The sequence below is a fragment of the Solea senegalensis genome, linkage group LG1 (assembly GCF_019176455.1).
Source record: "Solea senegalensis isolate Sse05_10M linkage group LG1, IFAPA_SoseM_1, whole genome shotgun sequence".
In the NCBI taxonomy this organism is placed as follows: Eukaryota; Metazoa; Chordata; class Actinopteri; order Pleuronectiformes; family Soleidae; genus Solea; species Solea senegalensis.
Genome location: NC_058021.1, coordinates 5,073,326 through 5,091,856, shown reverse-complemented (window position 1 = coordinate 5,091,856; position 18,531 = coordinate 5,073,326). Strand labels below are relative to the sequence as shown.

The following is an 18,531-nucleotide window of genomic DNA, read 5'->3' as shown; positions in this document are numbered from 1 at the left end:
GACGACGACGAGGAGGAGGCGGAGGGGGTGGAAAACAAACCCACCTACCTACCCACCTACCTACCTACCTACGTTAAATTATAACATTAACCAGTATTTTATAACGTGTGTGGCAGAGCAGAGGGAGAGGAGTCAGCAGAGTAAGTGGCGAAATAGTGGTAGTTAGTTACGGCTGCTGGTTGAGACAGGAACTAGCTGTGTTTCTTCTTCCTCTCCTGGTCCACCTCCCTCTCCCCTCCTCCTCCCTCTGAGAGGAGGCCCTGACCCAAACTGGCAACCAATTTACAGTGTTTCTGTGTGCGTGTGTGTGTGCGTCTATGTCTGAGAGTGACAAGGTTATAATAGTTTTGTATTTTTCATTAGTTTTAGTTTTTATTTTTAAAATTAGTTAGTTTTAATTAGTTTTAAGAGTGAGTTTTCTAGTTTTATTTTTGGTAGTTTTAGTTTAGTTTTAATAGTTTTAGTGTTAGTTTTAGGGGACGGTTTGTAATATCCAGCATTTGCCAGGTGAAAGATGCAAAGAGATCGTATTGTGTCATAAAAACCCAACAAAATATGTCGTTTAAAAATGTATTAGATGAATCAGATGTATCAGATGAACAACCATCCCTAAATCAAATATAATAGTCTACAAGAAAGTAACCTGAAGTACAAAATGCACATCATACTGCTGAGGTTGGATAAAGTTAGTGTGAAAGGCAAAACAAAGGTAGTTTTTTTTTTTGTAAACACAATTCAGTGTCAGTTAGTTACATTTTTTGTTTTTTTACTTTTTCTTTCAGTTAACGGAATTTTTTTTTTTTTAAATTTTAGTTTTTTCGTTAACTATAATAACCTAGGTGATTGAGTGCACTGGGCTTCACTTATCAATGTGTATCTTACATAAAACTAATCTTGGAGCTACCATTATAACTCAGTGTAGTGTTTTCTGCCATTTCACAGTGTGTGAAGTCCCCTTATCCATATGAGGCATGTATGTCTGTGTTACTACATCCTGAAACACTAAATTATGATTTATTTTTTTCAGGAAATAAAAGATGTTAGTGATGTTCACATGTATTTATTTAAATATGTAGTCTACATTAAAAAAATCTCTTACATTTTATGCAAACTTGTTTATTTAGATCAGGCATGTCCAAATCCCGACCCGCGGGCCAACTGTTTTATAATGTATTATTTGTGGCAAGAGATGGACTGGGACAGGAACTTTGAATCCAGAGTCTGGGGTTTGCAACCCAGCCATGACAGAGGGATTCATGCATTCACCTTTTATTATGATATCTGACTCCAAATGTGAAAGAAAGGCAGATTATTTTTTCATTTATTCACTCCTGCATGGCTTAAATTTTGGTTACATTGCCATTTAAAAATGATAATTGTGGCAATGAAAATAAAATATTTCTAAAACAGTGCATTTGTATGTAACTTTTACTGTTAAAAAAAAAAAAGGTCTGAAGGGACCATAGGCCCCCGGGAATCTTCACATTATCAAATCTGACTTTTAGACACCCCTGATGTAGATTATTCACAATTACTATGCTGTCCTCCAGGAACTACACTATAACTAAAAATTAATGACAAATTTGACAAACACTTCAAGTAGATACTGCCTTTCTTTAACAATAAAAATTAAAATTCAAGACACTAGAAACAAACACTAAAGTCTCGCGAGAAAAAGGATGAATGTCACATCGCGTAGTGCACCCTTGGAAAAAATACTCTGTTGAGAAATAAGCGAATAATAATATATAATAATAATAAGGAAGTACACAAATAAAAGTGCCTGTACTGCAAATAGTTAAATTAAGAAGAATTGGTGCTGCGTACCAGAGAGTACCGGCACACTCCAAGCACTAAAGGGAAATTAAACATATGTAGATGTACAATTGCTTTAAAATACAATTTAAAAGCTGTATAATAAATGGTTCTCATACTATGGGCAAGCTTCCTCTGGTGGTACTTAGAGGAAAATCAGAAATACAGTTCTACTGTTTATACCAGGGTATGTGATTGGAGTGAAGCTCAGGAATTCTGACCAGAGTTTTTTGGGGGGTTTTTTTGTAATTACTTAAATAATAATAATTGACATAATTGATTTTAATCTTTACAATATTGGTGTTATTTTGAGAGCTCAATATTTTCTCAGGTGGTACTTGGTATAAAAAGAGAAATGAGAACTGCTGAAATAGGGCATAGTGTTGCTGAAAAAAGACATGTTTTTGAAGAGGAAAAAAACACTGGAGTCTCTGGGACTTCATCCCAATCTGGATTTAAGTGGGTAAACTCTCTATGGACAATATCCAAAAGTGAGGACACTCAGTATGAAGTTGACCTGTCTCATTCTGAATTCTCTCTCTCTCTGACTAGTTTTGTATGTGTATCTTCGCAAGATTATCCTTCTATATTGCAAGGGAGGGACCTTGCTTTATGAAGGCCGCCATCTCGCACTGCCATCTCTCTACAGTGGCCTGAATGGACAAACCAAGCAGTGTGTGTTCCTCATTTTGAAGCAAAAGCTTATTCAGCAAAAAATAAAAAAAAATCTTTCTAGTGCATAAAAGCCACTGTGGTTCCTTGATTGCTTAGGAAAGGGAAGTATGACTGGAGGAGTCTTCCACTTATTACAATCTTCAGTCTCACCATTAGAGGTCCCTACTTCTTACTTCTTTTAATACTAAAATACTGGACTGATGTGGGTTTTTCTATGGCCAGCACTGATGCCAATCTTTGCAAATCAGAGTAGCTTTTTTCCCTTTTGTCCAGTTTTCTGATAAAACAGACATGTGCGCGTGTGTGCGTACGTATGTGTGCACATGGATGAGAGAGAATGTCCTGCATGCATCTGATGAGTCCTTCGTTCAATTACAAATGGAATCTGTGATCAGATGGCAGCAGATGAATGACTGCATGTTTTTTGTGGAATAATACAGGTATGGAGATGCACTTTCATTATGATTAATGTGGTTAATGGATTGGTTTATTGAAATATGAACGAGTTAAGAGCTATGTTAAGAGTGCATGTTTTTTTGTGGAATAATACAGACTGAGAAACCCAAGAATTGCATCCTGGTCTTCATTTCACTGAACACGACACAGAGAAAATTTAAGACTGGTTACATCAAATAAATATTTCCATTGCACAGTATGAAGATGGGATATGTAGTTGTTTCTTTATGCTTGTTTTATTTCTACTTCTCCACCTTTAAGAGTAAAATATTGTACTTTTTAATAAGCTCTTCCTCAAATACATAGTCAAGGGAAACTATTGTACATTTGTAATTGAGAACACAGTGAAGGGTAAATGTACTTTGTTACTACTGTACATTGCACAACTTATTATGCCACCCTTCTATTGTCAAGAAAAGGTCCTGCATTTGAAGTAAAAGTACAAACATTACATTTAAAATGTTCTTGCACTTAAAGTTCTCTTTGTGCATTATGTCACTTTGTAGAATGATGCAATTGTATTGGATTATTGCAAACACCACTAAGTTGTGAGGAATGGTCATTTTATTTATATATTTTGTATAATGTTGAATAGCTTCATCATGAGGAAAAGACAATGTATGTCATTTGTGCTGGTTCTGTCTTATGATAACATGCAGTATAATAGTCACAGGTAGGGGAGAAGAAGTGTAAAGTATAGTACAGATTTTAGAGAGATTTTTACTAGGTGGCAGGGCTGAATTAAAGGGCATGGGTTGATTCTGGCTCCATGGCTTGCACCCAGTGTGGAAGTTGTGAGAAAGCTGAGTGAGGAAGCTGAATGTTTGAACAATTGAATAATTGTGGAACCTAGTTCCTCCAAGTCCAGGCCGAGGGATGTTCTTGTTGGCAGGGTTATTACCATGATGTGGGGAGATCGATGGTTCCCTTGAAAATGACCAATCTCTCAACAAAGTCAATCACTCTGAAGCGTAATGTTAAGGTTGCTGATGTGTCGCCATGTCTCGCAGTGGAAGATTTCAGTATACAGCAGAGTTCCTGTGAAAAGGGGGACAGGACATCTAATCAACCTATCAAGTGCACAATCTCAAAGAGATCTCAGAGATCTTGACATTGACTCATGCCAGGCTGACTTGAGCTCTAAAGAGAAGTTTGTTGAGCACATTGAAAAGTATGAGGACATCTTTTCCAGGCATCCACTTGATTGTGGCGATTTAAACAAATTTGTGCATCGTATTCGGTTGACAGACGATCGCCCCTTTCCGCATGCCATATAGGAGAGTGCCACCTGCTCACTACCAACAATTGCGACAGGTACTCACTCATATGGAGGAGAAAGGGATAATCCGGAAATCCATCAGCCAATATGCATCTCCACTTGTCATGGTTTGGAAGAAGGATGGTGGCCTGAGGATCTGTACAAATTTCAGGTGGCTGAATGCATGAACCCTGAAAGACGCTCATCCACTTCCTCACCAAGCATTCTGTTTGGTGGTGCTTGGAGGCAATGTTTTCTTCAGCACAATGGACTTGACCTCAGGGTTTTATAGCATCCCTATGTGTGAGGATGACAAAAAGTATACAGCCTTTACAAACACCTGCTGGCTTGTATGAATATAACAGGATGCCTCAAGGGCTCTGTGACAGTCCAGCTGATTCATGCGTATGATGTTAAGCATCTTTGGCGATGTCAACTTCACCAGTATGCTCTGCTATTTAGACGACCTGCTTGTCTTTGCTCCCACTGAAGAGGAGGCCCTCACCAGGCTTCAGATGGTCTTCCAGAGATTAAGGGAGAGTAGTCTAAAGTTAAGTCCGAAGAATGTCATCTCTTGCGGAGGTCAGTCAAGTTCCTTGGTCATGTCATCGATCACAATGGGGTAGCAGTCGATCCTGATAAAGTTGAAGTTATTTCAAGCATGCCTGTAACAGCACTCATGGAGCAGGATGGTTGTACACCTTCTGTGAAGAAGATCAAGTCCTTTTTGGGCATGGTGTTTTTTATCAGAGCTTCATTCCTGGTTGCTTGTCCATTGCCAAGCCCCTGTTTAGGGTTATGGCGAGTCAGAAGAAGAGGGGCCGGACTAACCGCAATGCTGGCATGTTCCGAAAGTTGACCACTGCTGATTTGACCTCCGAGTGCGCGCACAGCCTTTTACAGGCTAAAGGATGAACTCCTGAACTGTGTTGTGTTGGCACATCAAGACTTTTGCAACCTTTCATTCTATCTGTTGATGCTTCCCTGGATGAACTGGGAGCAGTTTTATCCCAGGTACCTGTTGGACAGACTAAAGCACGCCCTATTGCTTTTGCTAGCAAGACTCTCAGTAAGTCACAGAGGAGATCAAGCCCATCGCCTGGAATTCATGGCCTTTAAGTGGAGTGTTTCGGAGAAATTCATCCACTGGCTGAAGGGGCATGATTTTACGGTTTGGACAGACCATAATCCGCTCACTCATATATTGACCAATCCCAAACTTGATGCTTATGAACAAAGGTGGGTGGCAAAGTAATCCTCATACAACTTTGACCTGAAGTATATCCCAGGACCCAAAAATGTAGTGGCAGATGCACTCAGTCGTGAACCTTTCACCTTTTCCATTAGCGAACGTCTCCTGAAGGAACCATATAACAGGTTGGTAGAAGAAGTAGACAGTGCAGCAGTTGAAATTGTTCAGGATGCTTTCAAAGTTGAGATCCAGCATCTACAGGCACTCCAGCTGTCTGAGTCCCCTTCACATGTGGCTGGTTGTTGTAGTGTCAGTGAGGTCAAAGCTGCCTTGCAATCCCAGAAGGATTGGGAGGATGACGCCAAATGTAGAACCGCTCATCTAGCTCATTATGTCCAGCAGTTATAATCTGGAATTGGAGGACCACCAGCTCTCTGATCCCACTATCTCCAGTGTAGCGCCCTTTGTTACTCGTCGGAGACATCCCTCCAGATGGGAGAGATATGGCATGGACATCAAGTCCTTGGCACTGCTGAAGCAGTGGGAGACACTCAAAGTTCAGGATGGGATCCTGTATAGAGAGATAAGAGACCCACGGAGCAAAACTAAGAGCTTCCCACAGTGTATTCACTCAGACCAGGGTCCTAATTTTGAGAGTGAGTTAGTGTCTGAACTCCTGCAATTGTCCGGGATCAAGAAATCTCACACCACAGCCTACCACCCTATGGGCAATGGTGGTACAGAACTGTTCAATCGTACCCTTGGTAACATGTTATGGGCTCTCCCTCTTAGAGCCAAACAAGAGTGGCCACAGCAGATTCAGAAGCTGATATTTGCCTATAATGCTACTGAGCATGAGACTACTGGCTACGCACCATTTTATTTGTTGTTTGGCTGTGTTCCAAGACTTCCAGTGGACATAAAGTTCAAGTGTGTTCTGAACGACCCTATGGTTACTGATTTCAGCAGTTATTCCAAAACGCGCTTGTCATATCTGGCTGAGGCTGCCAGAGTTGCTCAACAGCACGCTGCAAGAAGACAAGAGCATCAGGCCTGCCAGTACAACAAAAGAACTAAAGGTGTCTCATTAAAAGTTGGAGACCCTGTGCTGCTTGCTAATAAAGGAGAGCGAGGCAAGAAAAAGTTTGCTTGTGGGATCCGGTCGTGTACACAATTATTAAGAGGAACCCTATTAATCATGTGTATGAAATCGGTGATTCTGCAGGCCATCGCAAGGTTGTTCAACACAATTTGCTATTGGATGTGACTTTCCTCCCTGTCAAGAACACACTGGAGAGTCAGTCAGTGGACAGTTTCTCAGATGCTAATGGCCACAGTGCTTCCGGGGAGAGGGATGAACTGAGTGGTTTGGAGGAGGAATCCACCCAGACACGCACTTCCTTGTGGGTCCTGTCAGACTCCCACAATAAAACTACCAGAGCTTCCGTTCTCTCAGGGGACATTATCAACGATGATGCACCTGATCCAACAAATGGTTCTGGGCCCGGTCGATCAGTACTTCAGTTACCTTTGGAGGAGATCACAGTGACATTGACTCCATTCGACTTGTTCCCCCTGTTGACTTCGACTTCCTTCAGACCTCTGACCATTCACGTGACGTCGTCTCAGCCACGAGGCAGGATAAGAGGGTCACAAGGGTGGGAAGGGTGATAAAGCCAGTTAAGCAGACTCATTGAGACCATGGTTTGAGGATTTAAAGGATCTCATGGGTTTATTATATATGTGCTGTTGCAGGAATTTTTAATTTAACTGTGAGTTAGTGTTTAACACACTGATTGTAAATACAACATTTGGGATGAGGTACGGTTAGACATGTAATTTAAGGGACCAGATGGTATGGGGTGTAGGCTGCACCTTTGTATTCTAAAAGGGCTGGGGGCCTGTACAACCTCCATGTTTGCTATTAATCTGCTTTGCAGGTGGTTTTTGTAGAGCGAATTTTGAGACAAGGTCTTTATGGTTACTGGTCCAGGTGTAGGATGTCCACTCTTATGCTTGTGCACTTTCGACGTCAGTGTTTTGAGGTCTATTGTGATTTTGGTGAAATTCAGGATGGGTGGATGTAACAGGGTTGTTATGATAAGGCCTTTGAATTACACCACAAATTGTATTAATATGTTCTGTAATGTAATCTCCATTCTGTATTGTGGTGCAGTCTTTGTGTATGTGGCCGTGATAGGACCGTGACGTAATGTTGTACGTGCGTAGGTATGGGAGTGCGCATGCTCACTCCAGCCAGAATCGTTTCAACATGGCTGGAGGTAAGTGTTTTTCCCGCGGCTCGGTGTGCTAAGTTCGTAAAGTTTTGTTGTAAACATCTTAAAACTGTTATAATTAGGTTTGGTTAGTCGTGGGGTGAGCATTGTGTGTGTGAGAGAGTTTGGGTCGGCATGGAACATGAATTTGGCGAGCTATTTGCTTCAAACTAGCAGCTAACGCTAGCCGTGTATGCGTACGTATGTGTGCACATGGATGAGAGAGAATGTCCTGCATGCATCTGATGAGTCCTTCGTTTAATTACAGATGGAATCTGTGATCAGATGGCAGCAGATGAATGACTGCATGTTTTTTGTGGAATAATACAGGTATGGAGATGCACTTTCATTATGATTAATGTGGTTAATGGATTGGTTTATTGAAATGTGAATGAGTTAAGAGCTAAAAGAAATGTTAAGAACTCATGTTAATGTTTGTAATATTATTTTAATTTATTAATTGAGCCAAAATTTAATCAATATGCCTGAAGATGGAATCTGTGACCAGATGGCAGCAGATGAGTGCATGTTTTTTGTGGAATAATACAGACTGAGAAACCCAAGAATTGCATCCTGGTCTTCATTTCACTGAACACGACGTAGAGACAATTTAAGATTCAAGTAAATATTTCCATTGCACAGTATGAAGATGGGATATGTAGTTGTTTCTTTATGCTTGTTTTATTTCTACTTTTCCACCTTTAAGAGCAAAATATTGTACTTTTTAATAAGTTGCTCTTTCTCAAATACGTATATCAAGGGAAACTACTGTAAATGTACTTCATTACTACTGTACATTGCACAGTTTACTATGCCACCCTTCTATTGTCAAGAAAAGGTCCTGCATTTGAAGTAAAAGTACAAACATTACATTTAAAATGTTCTTGCACTTAAAGTACTCTGTGCATTATGTCACTTTGTAGAATGATGCAATGGTATTAGATTATTGCAAACACCACTAAGTTGTGAGGTATGGTCATTTTATTTATATAATTTATATAATGTTGGATAGCTTCATCATGAGGAAAAGACAGTAGTAGAGTAGTAGAGATTTTAGAGTAAGTCATAGGTATAGCGTCAAATAAAGTATATTTTTTATATATTGTACACCACAGACAGACAGATAGATATAGATAAACACAGAACAGGTATTACATTAACTCCAGTCTGGTGATGTGAGTTATGGTTATGACATTTCAGAGTGTTGTTAGTGTCTGACATTTATGTTCAGGTTGCTGTGGCTTCCTCTCAACCACACCAAAATGGGGTGTGGATTTGTTAGAGTGTGACTCTTTCACTACCCTTCTGTGCACTTTTACTTTACTTTTAGACGACCACTGTAACGTCAACGCGAACACTGCTGTCATTCTGTCACACCATGTGAGACCAAGAGTCGTTTTTTTACCTTCTGGAGCAGCCACGACAACTTTGTAGGTCAGGGCTGTGACAAGAAGCTAATGCTAAACTGTTGCTTCCCTGAGCTCAGAGTCAAAAACAACCATTACATGTAGAGCTGTATATACATATATACAGTACATATATACATGCTTGCATTGCAAACACTCATAGATCACTCTACAGCATAAGACACCCATGAATGATTATTTAGGTAACATATAACAAAGGAGTGCACTGTTATTGTACCCATTACGCAAACACAATGCAAATACTTATTTTACGTAGAGAAATGAGGGCAGCAGAGTTGTGCATCATGCAAATCGAGACAGGAACCATCACTTCACCTATTGTGGTGTGACAATAGCACCAACACCAACACCGCTGCCACTGCTACCACCACCACAACCCCAACCCTGCCCAAAGATCACAGGTCCTGCCTCCCCAATTCAGGAAGCAAGGTCACAAAATAAGTGACTGGCCCACATCACTCTCTAGTGGGTGCAGGCAGCATTACACACAGTTCCACATGAATGTTACAGAACCAAACAAACTATCATCCTGTATAAGGAAGAACTGTATGAGTTGTATATTTAGTTTGCACTTAGAGAGTGTGTCTGTCCTTATGAAAGTTTGACCTCTCAAAAGCCCAATTTCAAGGTACCTACAGTACATCCACTTAAAAAAATCTGTTCTGCTTATTGTTACTTCACCTTCTGCTTATGGGGACACGTTCTCACAATCATTACACTTATTTTTTTGATTGTCAAGGCCGTCATTCTGGAATACCACATCTTTACAAAAGCCCACAAAAGGACAAACGAAACATCTTTTCAGTTTTGATACATAGGTTCCTCAAACACAACAGGTGAAATGAGGTAATACTCAGCTGCAACAACCCACTTCTCAAGCAAATGTTGCTAAATTGTTCACACTGTACCTTCAAAATGTATATATGAGCACATTTTGTAACATAAATAACAGGTTTTGGATGTAGAGCTGCAACAGTTATTCGATTAAATGAATTGTTTTGTGGGGGATTTTTTTAATAATTAAAATAAAGTTTTCTTGATTTTTCAGCTTCTTAAATGTGAATATTTTCTGGGGGTTTTTTTTTGCTCCATATAACAAAGAAATCACTGGAACTAGTAATTTTGTTTTGTTGAGAAAACAAGACAATTGATAATATCATCATTTCAAGGTTTGGGAAACACTGATCAAGAATTTTCAACAATCAACAAGTGTTAGATTAACCAAGAAAATAATAAACAGATTAATCGCTAATGAAAATGATTGCAGCCCTATTTTATGTAGTACCATGTATCATGTGTTCAGACGCCTGGAGAGGAGATTTAAACCATAATTGTAATATTTACAGTACATTGCAATAATCACAGAAATATTCCACGATAAATCCCTCTGTGAGCATGTGCTGACTTTCCAGTTCCTTTTCTCAACTAAACATTGTAATAAAACAGTCTAAAAATACTCTGCTCTACCGGTGTAGTCAATTTTCAGACTCTCACAAAGATATTTTTAGTATTTTCAGGCCGAAAGCAGATCTGTGCTGCAAAATGGCAATGGCACCACCTAAATTTGGGGTTTCATTTCTTCCCCACGGCAGCGTGAGGGTTTTAAAAATAGCGGGCAGATCAACTCTCAACAATGTAAAGATGTATGCTGTTGACTCGGCATAATTACTGCATTAAATACACACAAATACACTGGTTTTCATGGTGCCTGTTGAAGTGAACTGTTCAGAAAAATCTAAGAATATCTGTCACTTAAAATAGTTCATTTCTTGTGTATAAATCTTCTCCATTTATTTACAAACCCTGACTGTAATTGAAGCATGTACGGTACAAACAAGGCAGACATCCAAGTGATATCCAGATAAAATTAGCCTCCTTGAAATCTTTTTTTTTTTTTTCTTTTCCCCTGAGGACGGAAAGAACGTTCGAGCAGCCTCTGTGGGACACAAACTCTTGATAAAGCAGAATTATAAAGTAAGCAAATGAAGGCGACCGAGCACAGGCACGTCTTTCTAATGTGGTGCAGTTGACTCTGATTTACTCTGTTGGACATTTCACAACAGTTACCAAAATCAAAATCACAAACACAAACACGACAATAAGCCGAGCCTGTGTGTTTTCAACAGTCTTGTATAAAGTACCTTAAAAAGGGATACTTGAGTAAAACTACAAGTATTTTAACACAAAACTTTGGTAGAAGTTGAAGTCAGTTTTTTTATAATATTACTTCAGTCAAAGTCTTAAAGTATATGATATTTACTGTACTTAAGTTTTTTAAGTAAAAGTATTAAAAAAGTGAGGATTGAGCCATGCTAGCTCAGTGGTAGGGCGAGTTCTCTTTCAACTGGAAGGTTGTGGGTTCAACTCCTGGCTCTACAAGTCTATATGTTTCCTTGAGCAAGTCACCTGACCACATGTTACAGCGTGTGAATGGATGAATGGCAAAACTACAATGTAAAGCAGCTCATCAAGACTAGAAAAGGTCTATATAAATACAGACCATGACCAACTCTTCTTCTTCTGATTTTATTTGGAAGTAACGAGATAGTTAGAGGAAAAGTAGTGGCATAAAATTAAAAATAACAAAGTCAAGTAACGATACGTGAATTTTGTACTTAAGTACAGTAGTACTTGTATTACAGTAGCACTAAGTATTTGTACTTCGTTGTTATTGCAACACTGATTTTCTGTTGGTTGTTGTATTAGCTGGGAACTCAGCTGAGTTTGTGGCAAAGTTCAAAGAAGTCAGGTCAATGATAAAACCCATTCAGACGGAAGCAAAGTTCATCCAACTCCATTCTAAAGGGTTCCACAGCGAACGTCAGTGCAAAAAACGTGGTTTCACATGCATGACTGGGGCAAAAAACCAATGAAAACAAATGACAACACATGGTAATCATTGTCTCGCTGTTTCCCTGCTACTACATTAGCAGTATGTTGTTGTTGTTGTTGCGTATGTGTGGTGATAAGGCTGGGGTTTAAAAACATCTTGGAAAGCTGCACCAGATATGATCATAGGCTCACACTGAACGTGGTCCAAGAGACCCAACAATAAAGTCACTTCCTTTCCAAAAAAGAAAAGGAACTGGCCTTCCAGTTCCTGTCCCTGTATTCAGGCACTAAAATATAAAGTCTGTGGGAACTCTATTAAAAGAATTTAGATTTTTTTTTTCTCTTTCAGCCACAGCACCTTGACAATGTTGTTGTGCTCATGAGGAGTCATATCATATCATATCCTCCTGTTCCAGTGATTCATGGCTTCACTCTCACATTCACACCTGCAGATGGACTGGTGGATTTGTTGTTTCAGCTCTGATAAACAGTACATTTCATTCTTATATAAACGACCCTGATGAATCAATGTTCTCTTTCAAACAAAAGTTGATCTCTGAAGCATTCATATTTTTTTCTTCTTTCTTTTTTTTTACATTGATTTATTTGTTGTATATCACTTTTCATTTTAAATGTATGTATTTATTTCGCTTGTGTTCAATCCCATACTTTATTAACTTTATTTTACACTCCTTTTGACAACATTTTATATCCCTGTATTGTTTTCTTATAATTATGTCTCTGTGTTTTATTTTATTTAATTATTTCTTTGTGTATGAATTTAATGAAACTGCCTTTTTCTTTTGGAAAGGTCACTGCATTCGCTATAATGTACTGTCACAGTCCTATTTGTACTAGTTGTAACTGACAAGGGTTTATTTGCAAGCATGAAGATATATTTAAATTGTCATTTCTGCACCTTTACAAAATATATATATTAAAATTGAACAGTAAAAAGCATTGTTGTGATTAATTTTTAGAATTCTGTTCAGACATTTTCCCTCAATCTACCCTGAGTTTTGAGGAATCTTTCCTCGGAGTTGTACAATGTATAAAATTAACACCACAAATCATTTTTTAATGTCTATAAATATAAATTTAACAGCGGCAGGTGAACATGGCAGGACGAATGTAAATACGAAAGGTACTTTATGGCTATCATTATTCCGCTAAATACCCGCAGCAAATACAAACAGATAAAGTGACCCAGATTCGCTCACATACGTTGCCTTGAAATGTAACACTATTTGAAAGGTGTCCACTTTCAGAGGAACACAAACCACCTCAGTCCTCTGGCATGCAACAGGAGTCCTACTGGAGACCTGGAGGGTGTAAAGTCCCGAAGGCCTCTTCAGAGAAACCAAAAGTGTGTGGGAGCAAGTGTGGCTCATGCTGAAGCTCCTGGACGAACCAGGACACATACTGTCGCTCCCAAAAAACGATCGTGACTGGCGTACAAAGACACCCCAAACCATAATAACACACTAAAATCACACAGTGAGACAGGTCACTATAGTTTTCAGCTGTTGGCTCATGGAAGAATGTATGACACGTCCCCGTGTGACTTCATTAGGATGAGCCATTTCTTCCTGTGTGTAATTAGCGAGGGCTGTTTACTCAGGAAATTAAACTGGTAGCCATTTATTATGTAGAGTACCAGAGCGGTGCACTGTTTAAAGTAAAGCATACGCACACACTGTGGCATTAGGTGTGACACTGTTTATAAGAGGTGGCTATTTTTAGTGTAAATGTAGCGACATTTAAACATAGTTTTTCCTCATCGGTGAGGCAGTTTTTTTACGTGGCGGACTTTAACACCGTGTTACCTTACACACATGGTAATTATGGTATGTCTGATGTTATAACACAACTCTCCTGATAAACTCCTCAGTAAATTATGACTGTGATTATACTGTGAATTTACCTGACATGCCATAAAAAAACATCAGGTGCCCTCATACTGGACTGGATTATTTTTAAATATTAGCAGCTGACACAAACCTTACATTTGTGCTCTTATGGGAATACTTGGTATATTTTATTTTATTTTTTATCAATCCATCCATTCATATATATATATATATATATATATATATATATATATATATATATATATACATATATATATATGTATACATATATATGTATACATATATATATATAGAGAGAGAGAGAGATAGATAAGATAGATAAGCTTTATTTTCAGACTCAAGGTCCAAGACACACAATAGAATAATAATAATAAAATAATAAAAAAATATATATATATAATGAAATAAATAGAAAAAAATAATCTAATGACTAATTTTTAAAAGACACTTATACCAATGCCACCAAAACTAAGACGTGCTTCGCGTGTCACTATACATAATGTTCACCATTGCCACAACATTTAGATTCTCAGAATCATTTAACCGGCAGATGAACCTGTGCATTACATTTCTCAGAGTGTATTCACTCCAGCGCTCACAAACAGCTCACTCGCACTGGTCCATCTGGGCCTTTTTAAAAGTATCCTCAAGGCGTCATTGTATGCCACTTGCAGTTTATATATATAATATTGTACTGTATTCTGTTATTGCTTTTATATGTTTATCATGATGGTATTAAAATGGCTATTTTTTATCTGTTACCCAAACAGACTTTGAACAGATCACCAGCCCGGTAACACTAAAACTCTAAAACGGCTATACAATGATATGCAATGCAATGCTATGCTATGCTATACTACACTGTACTATACTATATAATACTATGTTTTGCTATGTTATGCAATGTAATACTGTGCTATATTATGAACTACTATTCTGCACTGTACTCTGCCACTACTGTCGTTATTATTATTATACAAAGAAATTAATGTAAATGTCTTACATGTAAATACTTTCCATACTACTACTACTACACAAAACAAGAGCTGTGACAATTAATCGATTACTAAATTAATCGTCAACTATTCTGATAATCGATTAATCAGTTTGAGTGTTGTTTAGCTTAGCTTCTTACATGTGAATATTTTCTGGTTTCTTTGCTCCATGTAACAAAGACATCATTCAAACTGAATCATTTTGGTTTGTGGACAAAATAAGACATCTGAGAACGTAATCATTTCCAGTAGGGATGTTTAGTATTATTGGCACAATATCAGCAGATATTGGTCTTAAAATGGATTATCGGATATCTACATCTGCTGTGGGATGAAAAGTAACTGCACTATAAAATGCTATACTATACTATGAGTTTCCATTCTGCACTCTACTCTGCCACTTGTTCATTGTTATTATAAGAAAACTTTAACTTTAAACATCCCACTGTCATTCAAAGTACTATTTTTCATCGGCTGTCCAAAACATACAAACAAAAATAAATCGCAGGCAACAGACCACAATACTATTCTATATTAAAACCTCTTAACACTGCATGCTGTTACACTGTACACTATATCATAGTATATGATAGTATTACTGTATACAACACGCTGTTACGCAACAGTCTAGTCAACTATGTTATACTATTTAAATGTCAATCACAGTCTCAGACTATGCATTACAAATGCTAAGTTGTCTCCATATAGATTGGTTTACTACATCCTACTATACTGTTACATAATAACAATACAAATACTGCATGTGATACTGCATCTATCTTCTCCATCACAATATAGACTCATTTATTGGATGCACCTAAAGTAAATAATATGTCTGCTGCGAAGAATCGATTCACTGATCATTAGTCAATTACTACAATCATTTTTAATAAATGATTAATGAGTTGGCATGAGATTTTTTTAATGAAAATCTCTCTGATTTCAGCTTGAAATCTGATGTTCTCTTTGTTGTTGTATAGTAAATTATAGTCAATATACTGTAACAATATAGAGTTTTACAAGATACAGGCCAATATGTACTCAATTACAATGCATTGTATTCTTAATTCAGAAAAATACTTTACTCAGCTTATTTGTGATAATTCATAAGTGCTGTAAAGGATATATTGGAAATATTCTTGACAGTGGTTTAGAGTTGTATTTAAACCTCCTTTCTCTAGTTAGCAGCAGATTCTCAGAATGTTTGAATTTCTTGACAAAGTCGAATGTTGACAAATTTAACGGTATATTGTTTGTGTGTATCACGCTGTTATTTCTAAAAAAAAATAGGATATTTTGAAGGGGGAAAAAAAATCGCAATATATTATAGTATTGTCACCCCTGGACCTGGAAATAGATTCTTGTCAATACACAGCACTATCAGCTGATGGGCAGTTTTTTTATCTGTATCATACTATACAACTATAAAGCATTATTCATTATTGCTCTAGATCAGCCTTTCTCAAATGTGGTCCGTGGACCACTGGTCGTCCGTGAAGTGACTAGCAAGCAGCGTATGTTTTAAAATTTCAAATTTCAGTGTTTTAATTTCAGTGTTTCTCAAACTGCCTGCAACATATATGTGTTGTTTTCAATATCAAATCAACTAGTAGCTTATCATGTTTGTTTTGTCGCATTGTCTGACTTGAGCAGTGCAGTGGACCGGTTTGTGACACCGCTGAACGCATCCGTTTTGGGGCTATTTTGAGTTAGGTGGTCTGTGAGTGGTTTTTTATGGGTTAAGTGGTTCTTGGTCTGAAAAAGATTGAGAAACACTGCTCTACATAAGTAGCCAAAATCTAAATAACAACACAAGTCAACTAACCCTTTTTCTTCCAAAGTAAACTATTCAATATTGTACAAGAATGGCCAATCGTGTGGGTTTAAAAAAGTTACTTGAATTTGCTACAGAATGTCTTGAAATCTCTCTTTGACTCAGTTAATACTGGGGTTTGGGAATAAATGGCTTTGTCATTTGAAATTATGATTTTTTTTTAATTGAATCTATGGGCCGGATGTTAATGCTGGCGTGCCAGGTTTGGCCCACAGGCCGCCAGTTGCTGACCACTGGCCAAAATCGTCATCCCTCAGCCTACATGTGGCACTTTATGTGTCTAGGTTTCTCAGCTGCGTCCATCTTCAGCATGTGTCAGTGACAACAGCAGCAGGAGGTGGAGGAGGTGTACAGTACAGTGTTCACACTAAAGCTCACAGATGTGGCAACAACAACAGGCCTCACCACCACCACCAACACCGCCACACACAGTAGTGACATGGTTTGTGAAAGGCCATGTACTTTTTGGTTTCTAATTATAAAACACAATGACAGCGACTTACCGAGCAGCAGCAGTCGATGCGTCTGTTTGTACTCTCGCTTCTGCTCCTTCAGCTCCCTGTCAATGTTCTTGCTGACTTTCTTTGCATCCTTCTCGGCCTCCTTCTCCTCCACCAGCAATTTGTCCCAGTTTTTCTGCTTTTGGGTGCTGGGCTTTTGCAGCAGCTGTAAGCGTCGGCCGCGGTCCTTCCCTGTCCCTTTGCCGCTGCTGCCTCCTCCGCCACCGCCGCCGCCTCCTCCGCCACCTCCACCTCCGTTCTGTATGAGCACACCGTCGGTGCCGGTGTCTCCACGGCGGTGCTCCCCGGCCGGCAGCCTGGCAGCAGGGTCCCCGGGGCGCACCGGGCCGCCACCGGCGCGTAGCGACGAAGTCTCCCCGGATCCCCCGGTGTCCTCCGGGCGAGCTCCCCCGGCGCGGGTGGGCACGGCGGCGTCCGGAGGCTGGTCCGAGTCCGAGGTAGCGTTGGAGATAGACCCGCTCAGGTCCCCGAAGAGCCGGGGACGCAAACTGTAGCAGAGCCCCATGTTGACAGCAATATTTGTCCGAGAATGTGATTTTTCATAAATTAAAATATCCCCCAAAAAAGAAAAAAAAAATCGCAGTCGCGCCACCAGCCCTAACGAGCCATCGTCACATTGGAGCTCCGGCGGTGCGATTCAAGTCCGACTTTGTGGCGAAAACGTGAATGAATTATGCTCGGACATTTGCTATATGTCATTTTGCATTTTCCACAGTCAGCCTTCGCTCCTCAGCTCGTGGATCACCTGATCCTTTAGTGGACACTGCGGGTCCACCTTACCGTAAGTAACCAAAAGCACAGGCTCGGAGGGGAAAAAGCGGCTCTCCGCTGCGCACTGTGCGCAGACACTCCACAATCTGACTGCACAGCTGTTAGGTAAAATGCGCGGCACGTGATCTTACTACAGTATGGCCATTTCGAGAATGCTGCTCATGATTTTCATTCCTCACATTTCATGCCTGCATGCTTAAAGACTCGCTGTGCGCTGGAGTCGCTCAGCCTTTGTGTTTGGCGCAGTGAGTCTGTCTTTAAAAGACGTCGCTGCAGGACAAATCTCCTCAAAACTGCCGTAAACAACATTTTATCCTCTAATTAACAGGGTTTAGTGACAGAATTTGAATATGTTTGTGAGTATGTTTGCACAAGTGGATCATTGTTGTGACATAAGGAGTATTTAATACATTTAAAGGTCCAGTGTGGAAAACTGAGGAAGGTTTGTTGAATGAACTACCCATAGGTAAGTTTGTTTATGTGCGTGATGGTTTCAATAAAAACCATATGGTTAAAATAAGCTTTTTATATGCATTTTAGGAAAAGGGCCTTGCTGTACAGAGGCAGCCATCTTTTGTTGCCTCGTTTCTATGGTGTCGAAAACAGAG

The 18,531-nt window shown here is 39.2% G+C and overlaps 1 protein-coding gene across 1 annotated transcript in view; it reads right to left on the bottom strand.

Annotated features, from left to right (window-relative positions):
• LOC122772474 (guanine nucleotide-binding protein G(olf) subunit alpha) overlaps positions 1–17,896 on the bottom strand; it is a 61,328-nt gene extending 43,432 nt beyond the window's left edge. Inside the window, exon 1 of the mRNA XM_044030562.1 lies at positions 17,135–17,896. Coding sequence (XP_043886497.1) covers positions 17,135–17,657 — 523 coding nt within the window. The 5' untranslated portion in view covers positions 17,658–17,896. The remainder of the gene's footprint in view (positions 1–17,134) is intronic.
• Between the last annotated feature and the right edge of the window lie 635 nt (positions 17,897–18,531).